Raw genomic sequence first — 11,939 nt, forward strand, 5'->3', positions numbered from 1 at the left:
TGAACAAGTAAAACAAGTTTTACCTAAATATAAAGTATTAAAGAATAAGATTTAAACAAGTGAAATAAAGAATAAGTTTAGAAGAAACGAAATAAGTTTCACTTTGTTTTAAAATCAGCAAGTTGAGTTTTCTTTTATGCTAGCATGTTGTTTAGATTAGCTTACTGTTCTTTGCTATTTTCTGAGCATGAGTAGCTTTACATGTTTAGCATTTCAGCATGTTTGATTCTTTTACTAGTAAATGAGTATGAGTAGTCTTCAGTAAGTAATCAGTTAGATCATGTTATAATATATTCACATGCATATCAAGATTTTGTGAGTTAGATAGTGCTTACTAAGCATTTTGCTTATAGTTTGCATTTCCTCTTACTGCAGATAAAGGAAGATGACGAGGAGGTGCGGATGGTGTGTGATTCCAGGACTATGGGAGAGATTTGGGATGTTGTTGAGTTTACCGCATTGTAGTGATTAATAAATATTGAGAATGTATTTTGAGTTCCATGTCATTTGGATTGTTTTATCGTGTTTTGCGAAAGTTGGTTATTTTGATTATATATGAACTGCGTGAGTGTTTGATATATGTTCCAGCCACCTATGGCTGTGTATACTGTGTATGTATTGATGTTTATGGTCCCCGGTACAAGGGAGACTTTGTCGAAATTTTTTGGTAGGGATTCCTCGTGGTTTCGATCACACCAGTTAAGTAGAGTTAATAGTTAAGTAACGGTCACCTTAGAGAGTAGTAGAGTTGTAAGAAAGGTGGTCGTTACAGTTGGTATCAGAGCAGTCCCCATTCTCCAGCATCACACATCAGCACCAGCCTTGCCGTCTTCAAGTAAGAAAGTATTTAAGTTTTCCTTTTATGCTTTCTTTATTATTTGTAGTATAGAGTATTTGTTTATATGCACTTTAGTAAGATAGAAGTTGTGTTTCTCTTTTATTCATATACATAAGAATGTTTAGAAAGGATAGAGAAGATATCAAGTCTTTTTCTCTGCATAACTAAATGTTAAGAAGAGGACATCCCCGTACCGTTCGTACTAAGAACCAAGATCAGGAGAACGAAGAGCTTAGATCAACTGAGCCCAATCTCTCTGAAGTTGTTGCCTAACTCCAGAGATAAGTAGTAGAGCAGCAACAAGTGATTGCCAACTTGAAGACCAATCAGCAGCCAGTTCCTCCCACTTCCCCAACCATCAATGTGGAGACCCCAGTGGTGACAGAAGTCCCATCAGCTTCCCTGGAAGTCACCACAGCACCTAGAAGACAAGAAGCATACCTGATACAGTGGCTAAAGCTGAAGCCAGAAAACTTCTCAGGCACGATTAAACCCTGGGATGCTCAGGCTTGGTTCAAGACACTGGAGAGCACCATGGAGCTTCTTGACTGGCCAGAAGTCGAGAAGGTCAAGTGTGCCTCTTTCTTCCTATCAGGAAATGCTCGTATGTGGTGAGAAAGAGAGAGAGTTAAGAGCAAGAGAGTAGTCAATCAGATGAGCTGGACTGACTCCGAGACAAAGTTTCACGAAGAATTCTTCCGCCAATGGATCCTTAATAAACATTATGAAGAGTTTATAGAATTCAGAAGGTGAACCATCCTTTGAGTTCATGGGAAAACCAAAGAGGAAGACCCAGAAATTCCTCTCCTCCCTAACAGCTCACCAGATGTTAGCTAAAGGATGTACTGATTTTCTTGCGTACCTTGTGAATACAGAAGAACAAGAAAGACTCAAGCAAGAAAACGTTCGGGTAGTCTATGAGTATCCAGAAGTATTTCCAGAAGAGTTACCTGAATTACCTCCCAACAGAGAAGTGGAGTTTGAAATTGAATTGGTTCCTGACATCAGCCCAATTTCAAAAGCTCTGTACCAAATTTCTCTAGCAGAGATAAAAGAGTTACAAGAATAATTTCAGGAGCTACTTGACAAGGGTTTTATCCGCCCTAGTCATTCACCCCGGGGAACTCCAGTATTGTTTGTTAAGAAGAAAGACGATCTATGCGGATGTGCTTTAGAGCGCTGAGCAAAGTAACAGTTAGGGACAACTACCCTCTTTCCAGAATAGATGATATATTTGATCAGCTAAAGAGGGCAATAATGTTCTCTAAAGCAGACCTGCGCTTTGGGTACCATCAGTTGGAAGTGATACACCCAGAACAGTCTCCAGGACCAGATATGGACACTACGAATTTGTAGTCATGCCATTTAGTGTGACTAATGCACCTATGGTCTCCAGAGACTTTATAACAGGTCTTCCAAGGACCACTAATGGGTACGATGCGATATGAATGATAGAGGACCGAGAAATTAAGAGACTAAGGAACAAAGAGTATCATTAGTGAAAGTCATTTAGAACCAGAAGCACGAGAAACTTACTTAGGAGCGTGAGGACAGTATGAGACAGAAATATTTGGAATTATTCTAAGTTCGAGGACGAACTTTTTATAAGGTATGGGGAATTATAACAACCCAAATTTCCTCATTTTGAGCCCCAAAAAATGATTCAAAAATATTTTAAAATGCTATAGAAAAATTCTAGAGATTTTTAGAGTATTTTTATGTAATTTTTGGAGGTTGTTTGGTATTTTTTCTAAACGAAAGAAGTTTTGACAAAAAAATGTCCAAGCCAAGATTCGAACCCATGACCTCTGACCGAACCAAGCCTTAAGTGAATCCGGCTGACCAACTGTTCTAACAGGCATTTCTTATTAAAGAAGGAGAAATATTCTATTTAAGCAGTAGTTAATGAATAGGAAATAAGTAGGAAGAAAAATGGTTGCAGCCGAGTTTCGAACCTGCGAGCCACGCCTTAAGCAAAACGCAGCCAACCAACTGTGCCAACGGGTTTTGCTAATTTAGGAAGGAGCGGAATATAATTAAGGTATAGTTGATAATGAAACCCTAGTTACAAAAAGAGGGCAAAATTTTCCCGTGACCTAAATTCTCTCCTCTTATCGCGACGGCGTTGGTGCTTCTCGTCTCGGGCGAAAACGCAACGGGATTAGGGCATCCCTCCGGCGGTCGGTCGAGGGGGTTCTCCGAGAGCCATCTACACCTTCGTGATCCCCTCGTCGAGAAGTGCAAGAGGGCGTAAGGAGAGGTCAAGAGCTCAAGTTTTCCTCAAAGCCCTAGCTGCCCTCTTCCCGGCTGTAAGTCCAAGAAACCGCATGGTAAGTTGCTACTCACCTGTGGTAAGAGTAGCTCCGATTTTGCTTTGGTGTTTCCTTGTTTTCTTGAGTTTTGCCGTGAAGAAACTTGTTTTTGTTTGCTGTCGTGAACCCTAAAGAAAGAAGAGAAGAATTAGTTCAGTTTAGGCATGAAGGACAGATTTGATTTAGGTTTTAGTTTCCTTCTTTGATTCGGATTAACCTGTACATTCTTTGCTGCCATGAGTTTCAAAGGAAGGAAGTGATTAGGTTAAGCATGTAGGATTGCTGCCATGTAATTACTTCTGTTGACTTCAGATTTTAGTTGGTTAGTTAGGTATATGGCTTGGGTTTCTACAGATTTCGGATTTATGCTGTAAAGTTCTGTTAGCACAGCAATCACTTCTTTTGGTTCCCTGCCATGAGTTCTTGTAGGAAGATGAGAAGGAGTTTCATTGGGTTTGGCAAATGGTTAGGCCTCTCAATTCTGATAACAAGCAAGTCTGATTACTTAGGTTTCAATTCAGCAAGCTTGATTTATTAGGTTTCAATTCAGCAAGCTTGATTTATTATGCTTCAATTCAACAAGCTTGATTCCTTTTGTTTCAATCCCGCAAGTTTTATTCCTTTTGTTACAAATTCAGCATGTTATCTAATTTAGTTTTCTTTCAACAAGTTAGCTCAATTCAGTCATAGTTTTCTGTGCTAATACTGGGTTCGAACAGCTATACATAGTGTAATTTGTAGCTTAGTTTTTACTTGTTAACTCCATGAGCATGATTAGCTTTAAGTTTAGTATTTTAACCATTGGATTAGTTGGTCTATGTGACACTTATCATGCTAAGTTGGGTAGCATATTTATATATCTCATCTATTGGTTTTAGGGCTGCCATGTATTAAAAATGGTTCTATAGGGCTGCTGTGTTTCCCAACCACTTTAGTTTAATTTGAATATGCGAAAGGGATAAGTTAATACCCTTTAATCTTGGTTTAGGGCTGCCGTGTATTAATAGTAGTTCTTTAGGGCTGCTATAGCATGAGGTTGAAGATTTTGTTAAAGATGGGTGCTTTATGTATATAATTAGGTTTTGGAAGAGGTTAGGAATAGTATGCATGTTTATAATAAGCTTGCACAACCTTCTAATAATAAGCATATAGTTTATAGTCTTTCTATTACTGTCGTGGGCATAAACAACATGTATATCATGAAGATGCAGTCCTCCACTTTTAGGGTGCAGATTTGAAGTTTGCTACTTCCTTAATGAGCAAGAATAGCTCTTTAATTTAAAGCATGTGTTCCATTAAATCTTTTTAGAAGATTATGAGTAGTTATAAGTAAAGAAAAACCAAGGTCTTGATAGGATCTCTAAATTTCAGAATTTGGGATCAGCAGCATGCCAAGTGCTTGAAGAAATGTCGAGGCATTCTATATTAAAAGAATCAGAAGATAAGAAACATTTTAGTCCTTTCCTTACTTGTGGAAATTTCTGGTGTAGATTAAGAGGTTTCAAGTATATTCCTTTGTAGATTTCTGAGGTTCTGTTGGGTTAAAGATGTTCTTTACATGATATGATAAGTTTTGAGGAAGTCTTTAATGAAGATCTCATCACAGTAGCTTAGATTTTAGCCTTGTAGTTTAGAATTGAGTAGCTAGGGATTTAGCCCTCCTTCCTTGCTTTCGGATTGTGTTTGTACAGAATTGAGGAAGTCTTTAGGCACGCTTTCTGATTGTGTTTGTACAGAATTAAGGAAGTCTTGCAGTTTAGAATTGAGGAAGTCTGTAGGCATGTTTTCTGGATTGATCTTCAAAAGAATAGATAACTACATTTGATGAAGATTCAAGTTGGTTTGTTCTTTAAAGGAAGACATTCTTCTTGATTAATATCTTCATCCTTAATTCTCTTTCAAACTGGACAATTGAGAAAATGGATAGAATTGGATTCCAATGTTCATATTTTGACAAGCAATTAATTAGAAGAGAGATTCAATATCTAAAATTACGCTACAGACAATGAGAAGATATCATGCGTTAGATTGAGGGATGATTTGGCATCTACTTGAGAAGAAGAAATGAGCTTATCTAGACCTTGCGTTATTAATTGATTAACCTACTGTTAGACCCATTTTGTTATTAATTCTTTAACATGCAGTGTTAAGTTGTTTAGTGGTGTAGATTAGCAATTTAGTACAGATTTCTGTTAAGCATTAGTGCAGATTTCTGTTAAGCCTTAGTGCAGATTTTTGTTAAGCTTAATATGTAGATTTTTGTTAAGCTTAGTATAGTGCAGATTTTTGTTAAGTATCATAGTACAGATTTTGGTTAAGAATTATAGTTTTAGAATTTGTTTAAGCATACTGATTGGAGTTTATTTGCTACTTCAATATGCATGATTGTGTGTTACCTAGTTGATTTCACTTATAGATGCATATGGAAAAATACCCTAACAGTATTTTGGGTTTAAGAAAAGTATAAGAAAGATAAAGAAAAGAAAGAAAAGGCCAAGACCTTAAGTAGATCCCAAAGTCAAGACTTTAGGGATTTTGGCACACAAGGTGCCTATTAAAATGTCAAGGCATTTAAAGAAGAAGTAATTAAGATTATAAGTATTTTACTTTCAAGAAGATGCTAGTACCCGACTTCGCAAGGTTATCGTTAAACAAATCCAGGTGTCCAATTCCAATGTCTTGGCCCTGGTAGACCAAGGTTTACTCTTTTAGGATTGGTGGCTCTCTACCCCAACCTATTAGGGAACGCGCATTAGATGGTACTAAGCCTGGGCCCAAGAGAAGTTGATTACTATTTTGAAGTATTATAAGTATAAGTTTTTGAACAAGTAAAGCAAGTTTTACCTAAGTATAAAGTATTAAAGAATAAGATTTAAACAAGTGAAATAAAGAATAAGTTTAGAAGAAACGAAATAAGTTTCACTTTGTTTTAAAATCAGCAAGTTGAGTTTTCTTTTATGCTAACATGTTGTTTAGATTAGCTTACTGTTCTTTGCTATTTTCTGAGCATGAGTAGCTTTACATGTTTAGCATTTCAGCCTGTTTGATTCTTTTACTAGTAAATGAGTATGAAGTAGTCTTCAGTAAGTAATTAGTTAGATCATGTTATAGTATATTCACATGCATATCGAGATTTTGTGAGTTAGATAGCGCTGACTAAGCATTTTGCTTATAATTTGCATTTCCTCTTACTGCAGATAAAGGAAGATGACGAGGAGGTGCGGATGGTGTGTGATGCCAGGACTATGGGAGAGATTTGGGATGTTGTTGAGTTTTCCGCATTATAGTGATTAATAAACATTGAGAATGTATTTTAAGTTCCATGTCATTTGGATTGTTTTATCGTGTTTTGCGAAAGTTGGTTATTTTGATTATATATGAACTGCGTGGGTGTTGGATATATGTTCCAGCCACCTGTGGCTGTGCATACTGTGTATGGATTATTGATGTTTATGGTCACCGGTACAGGGGAGACTTTGTCAAAATTTTTCGATAGGGATTCCTTGTGGTTTCGATCACACCGGTTAAGTAGAGTTAATAGTTAAGTAACGGTCACCTTAGAAAGTAGTAGAGTTGTAAGAAGGGTGGTCGTTACAGAGCTAGACAGAAAGTCTAAGTTGGTTGAGAGGAGCTAACACTTGGCAGGAAAGCCGATTGGTTTGGAGGACCAAAGATCAAGGGAAAGTCTTGGTGGGTCGATTTGATGCTAAGCGGTAAAGTCCAAACAGGTTTGGAGGACCAATGTTTGGTAGGTAGGTTGAGGTAAGCAACTGGAGAAGAGTGACAGTGAGGACGTGTTCTGGGAAAGAATAAACTCTAGATCGCTGATCCAACTGAAGAAATCGAGAAGGTTTCCAAGTTGAGATCAAGACAATCTTATTGTTTATTACTACTCATGCATCTTACTAAATTACTATGCTAACTCTGTTTTGCAAGAACTTTTGTTCTAACTCTGTTTTGCAGGAACTGAAGTTTATCGGTCGACCGAACACTAGGATCGGTCGACTGAACCAAGTTGATTCAGACCAGAGATTAGTTGAATCAGAGTTTGGTAAAGTGACTGATTGGTCGACCGAATCATGTAAACGTGGCACAGAATAAATCAATCAGAAGAAGAGATGGAAGCTAGCCTGATCGGTCAACAGAACATAGAGATCTGTCAACCAAACGATCACTTCATTAATGATACATTAGTGCAAATATCGACGAACAGGGAAATTCACTGTTCGATCGACCGAAGAAGGGGATTAGTTAACCAAACCATTAAAGCTCATTAAATGCGCGAAGATCAAATCTCAGTGAAGATGGAGGGGATCGTGTTTAGTCGACCGATAGAAGATTTGGTCGACCAAACTGATTAGTCGACTGATGGGTTTATCAGTTGATTGAACAATGCTTATAAAAGGGGAGCTTAATGTCCAACGCAGAGCATCTGTTTTCAGTTCATCTCTGTGCAAAGTTGTTGCTCATGATACTACTCTACTACTCATCTTCAAGCAAGCTGCTGCTCTATCCATGAAGTACCGACCGAGCTCCATCTTCTATCTAGTGTCAGTATATTTTTATTTAGCTTGCTTTGTACTTAACTTCAAGTAAGATAGTAGGTTGTTACTATCTTACACATTTCATTGTATGAATTGCTTCTTTCCAAAGATTTCAGAAAGAAGAGTTTTAGTGAATTGTCCAACAGTGCGATCAAGGATCGCGAGTCTTGGAGTAGGAGTCGACCTAAGCTCCAAACCAAGTAACCGAAACAAGTCTTTTATTTTCCGCTGCACTACTCATGTTTTAAACACTTCAAAAGAAAAGTTTTAAAAAAGTGATATTCACCCCCCCTCTATCGCATCTTTCGATCTTTCACAATATGCATATCATCAACTAAGAATTCTTGTATATCTGTATTGCATTATAATTGCTCTCCAATTCAGGTATAATGCCCTTCCTCCTCATTCCAAGTAGGTTTAAAGTAATCACTAAGTGTTGTAGAACCTCATATTCTAAAATACTTGCTTCTTCATTTAAATCAAATGTCATATTATTGCTTATATTTCTATTTGTGTTATACACACCACTATACTTAGAAGATGATGGAATATTTATTCTAGATAATTCTCGTACATTAGCTCTATGTCCTATGCAAGAATTTGCATCAAGCGTATTCCATATCTTAGAGAGAATTTCTTCAGTAATATGATTGTCCCTGATAAATAAATTATAAATTAATTTAGCAACTTACAACTATATAATCAAGTGTTGTTGTATATACTAATTTAGTAAAGATCAAGTAACGATATATATGATGTACATATTAGATTTTCATAATTTATCAGTGGTTGTGATACAATCCGACAAATATAGACCTAGGAGTTTTTGTAATTTTGCATAATCTGAACCACTAAGAAGGGTTAAGTGAGGAAAAGGTATATATAGTGTAAAAGCAAAGTTTTAACCAAAGATCACATTGGACCTGATATCATCCTATATCAGGCCCGCATTGAAGCAGAAACTTCTTGTAACATTGGGCCACCACTGAGAGCCCTACATAAGCAATGGATAGTGCAATTTAACTCCTTACAACACTAGAAGCTAACAACACTTTAAATGGGTGTAATCAAACAAGTTTAGGTCCATAAGTGGATTTTAGTCAAAATACATTGATGGACCTAGGATAATTGGATTTATGCAAACACCCAATAACTATGAAGTGTTGAGCGAGGAGAAGGTAGATATGATATCAAATTAAATTTTTGATCAAGAAAGAAAGTTGGCCTGATATGATCATATGATCACATATCAGGCCCAACATATTGATACCTACCATATCAACCTAACATATATGAGCAAAGTCTAGCTGAAATCTAGCATAACAGTGGAACACCTTGTAAATCGATTAAGTATTGGAGTACATCATATTTCAGGTGTTGTTGAATATTTATTCCTCATACATCCAATAAAACAATAGATACAATTTTTGTCATCACCCTTTGCTACCAAACTGTAATTTTTTTTACATGACAATCCTATTTTATAGTAGTAAATTTATATATACATCGCTAAATCTTTAACTATCTTCTTCTACTAATTTCTCTCTTGCTAGAAATTTATCCTTCAACACCGAGGTTCTTAACCACTGTTGTCTTTTGAACTCTTATCTAGTAATCCCGCCAAATAGCACAAGAAGGTATGACAAGCAGAGGAGGTTCATGATTGTTTCGTGTTTATAAGACCAGGAAAAGGGAAGAAGGGAGAGAGAAGGTGAGAAGATGTGCGTACGAACTATAAAATAATTTTTAATTAAAAATATATCTTAGATGTTTGGAAAATAATGATTTAAAGAGGTTGACAGATTGACGGGAGGGATTAAAAAGAGAATTTTATTTTTTTTATACGCTCTTTGGTATAGACAAAATTACCATATATATATATTTTTTATAAATATCATATTCAAGATGCGTATTATCGCACATGATATTTATATATACATTCACACGCATGGATTTAATTAATATATACTTATTTTTTTAATGCATTTTCTGTGTTTATAATTAAATTAATGCCAAATCTCCAACCGTTCCTATCCATTCGTTGAGACGTTGCGGCTTCTCTCCAGTCTCCTCCCCAATACAAAACCTAGCAAATCTGACGGCTCATATTTCGCATCAGTTTCCTTCCGCCCGTTGGATTTCAGCCGTCTGGAACCGCGGTCTCGCACCTCCCTCTATATCAGCGACACCACGCCACAAGCGACGCCCACGCCAAGAGCCGCCCTAGTGCGCGTGAGACAAACCTTTAGGGTTTCCCTCTCTTCGCGTGTTTGTCTTCCTCTTCTTCCCGGTCGATCCAATGGAGCAGGAGGCGGTCCGATCGAAGGGCACGGTGAAGTGGTTTAACGATACCAAGGGGTTCGGCTTCATCACGCCAGACGATGGCGGGGAGGATCTCTTCGTTCACCAGTCTTCCATCAAATCCGACGGGTTCCGGAGCCTCGCTGAGGGCGAGAACGTGGAGTATTCCCTCTCCGAGGGGGACGACGGGCGCAGCAAGGCCATCGACGTCACCGGCCCGGATGGATCTTCGGTCCAGGGTAGTGGTGGAGGGCGAAGGGATGGCTTCGGTGGGGGCCGAGGGGGATTATCTCGGGGCGGAGGTTATGGAGGAGGTTACGGGTTCACCAGCGGTGGTGGCGGAGGGAGAGGAAGGGGAGGAGGTTATGGCGGGGGAGGCTCTGGCGGTGCCTGCTACAAGTGCGGTGAGACTGGACACATTGCTAAAGATTGTTACCAGGGTGGCGGTGGAGGTGGCAACGGAGGCGGTGGTGGTGCTTGCTATAACTGTGGTGAGACGGGGCATCTTGCTAGAGATTGTTACCAGGGTGGAGGCGGAGGTGGGAGGAATGGTGGGGGCGGTGGTGGATCCTGTTATAACTGTGGTGAGACGGGGCACTTTGCTAGGGAGTGCCCAGGCAGGAACTGAGAATGGATTTAATTTACCATTAGCATCAACTTTTTTGCCCATCTATCCATGATCTAATACTCTAACATCTGCTACCTTGTGGGCTTATGTTCTCTTTTGGCGTTGCTTGTAATCGCAGTATTCCTCCTCCTTGCAATACATGCGGATGTATGTTTGACTTGATATGCCTATTTTGTTGGATTGTAACTTCACTTTTGGATCTTGAAAGCAATATTTGAATTGCAAGCTAGTGTTTCTCAATCTCCTTTTCTTATTATAATTGTGCTCTAGTTTGTTAGTTGCTTCTTGATTTTCTCCTTAAATTCCATACTGTGTGGATACGTGATAATGTTATTCAGGTGAACTACTAATTTTGAATATCATTTGATCTCAATCTTGGAACTACTTGTGCAATCCTGTCGGAGATTGGTTGCGCTCCTTGTCCTTACTACGCTGGAGGTTAGTATTGCTTTACTATTATGAAATATGCCCCATTTGTAATCAGTCTATCTGCACATTTGCCGTTTCGAAAGAATTTTGTGTATTGTTTAATGGGCTATTTTGTGTATTGTTTAATGGGCTATCTATGTTCTCTCAAAAACAACAATTTCGTGATTGGTTTGAGCGCACGTCCTCTCATAGAACAACCTAATACCGATGCTTGATTTAGATGTTTGTTTTCTACAAATAAATGCTTTTACCATGATTTATCAATGCATCTCTGTCCAAATTGCTTCATCTATCCTGTATGATCAAATCGTAGAAGGTTTTTATAGGAGTATGCTACATGAATTATATATTCCTCATTCAATATTTACAAAGCCTACTGAATAAACTTTTGGTCAGAATATTCTGTTTGATTTTCATTTTAATCAGGTTTAACAGTTTGTTCTGAGCTTGTGAGTTGTAAGATATCCCATTACGAGAAACATATGATCTTATTCTAATTGGTGAATTGATATTCTTTCAGCTACTAATGCGGCAAATCATTGAATGCGGGAACTTTCTTCTTATTTAGGTTAACAAAAGGACTTCCATAGGTTAACTGGAAAACTTCCATAGGACTTCTCAATTGATCTGCTGATATGTGTTTGTTTTTGTCCTAAATTTAGTTTAATGTAATACCCTACCACATTAAAAAAAACTGCTTTTGTTTACTTTACAGTATGTTTTGAACATGAACACTTAAACTCTAATCACTCTATCCCTGCCCTTATAGCTGGCCCTTTCCTTTCAGCCAAGGGTCTATGTTACTCTTTACTCTTATCTGAGTGAATAGAGTTTCTAGAGGCCAGCAAGTCAGCAGTTTACCTGTAAGCTGTAGTGTAGGCTTGAAC

At 38.0% G+C, this 11,939-nt stretch overlaps 1 protein-coding gene across 1 annotated transcript; it reads left to right on the top strand.

Annotated features, from left to right (window-relative positions):
* The first annotated feature begins 9,904 nt into the window (after positions 1 to 9,904).
* LOC122004678 (glycine-rich protein 2-like) lies at positions 9,905 to 10,863 on the top strand. The gene has a single exon (XM_042559531.1). The coding sequence runs from the start codon at positions 9,994 to 9,996 to the stop codon at positions 10,621 to 10,623; it is 630 nt and encodes a 209-aa protein (XP_042415465.1). The 5' UTR covers positions 9,905 to 9,993; the 3' UTR covers positions 10,624 to 10,863.
* The last annotated feature ends 1,076 nt before the right edge of the window (positions 10,864 to 11,939 follow it).

The sequence above is a fragment of the Zingiber officinale genome, chromosome 1A, assembly GCF_018446385.1.
Source record: "Zingiber officinale cultivar Zhangliang chromosome 1A, Zo_v1.1, whole genome shotgun sequence".
NCBI lineage: Eukaryota > Viridiplantae > Streptophyta > Magnoliopsida > Zingiberales > Zingiberaceae > Zingiber > Zingiber officinale.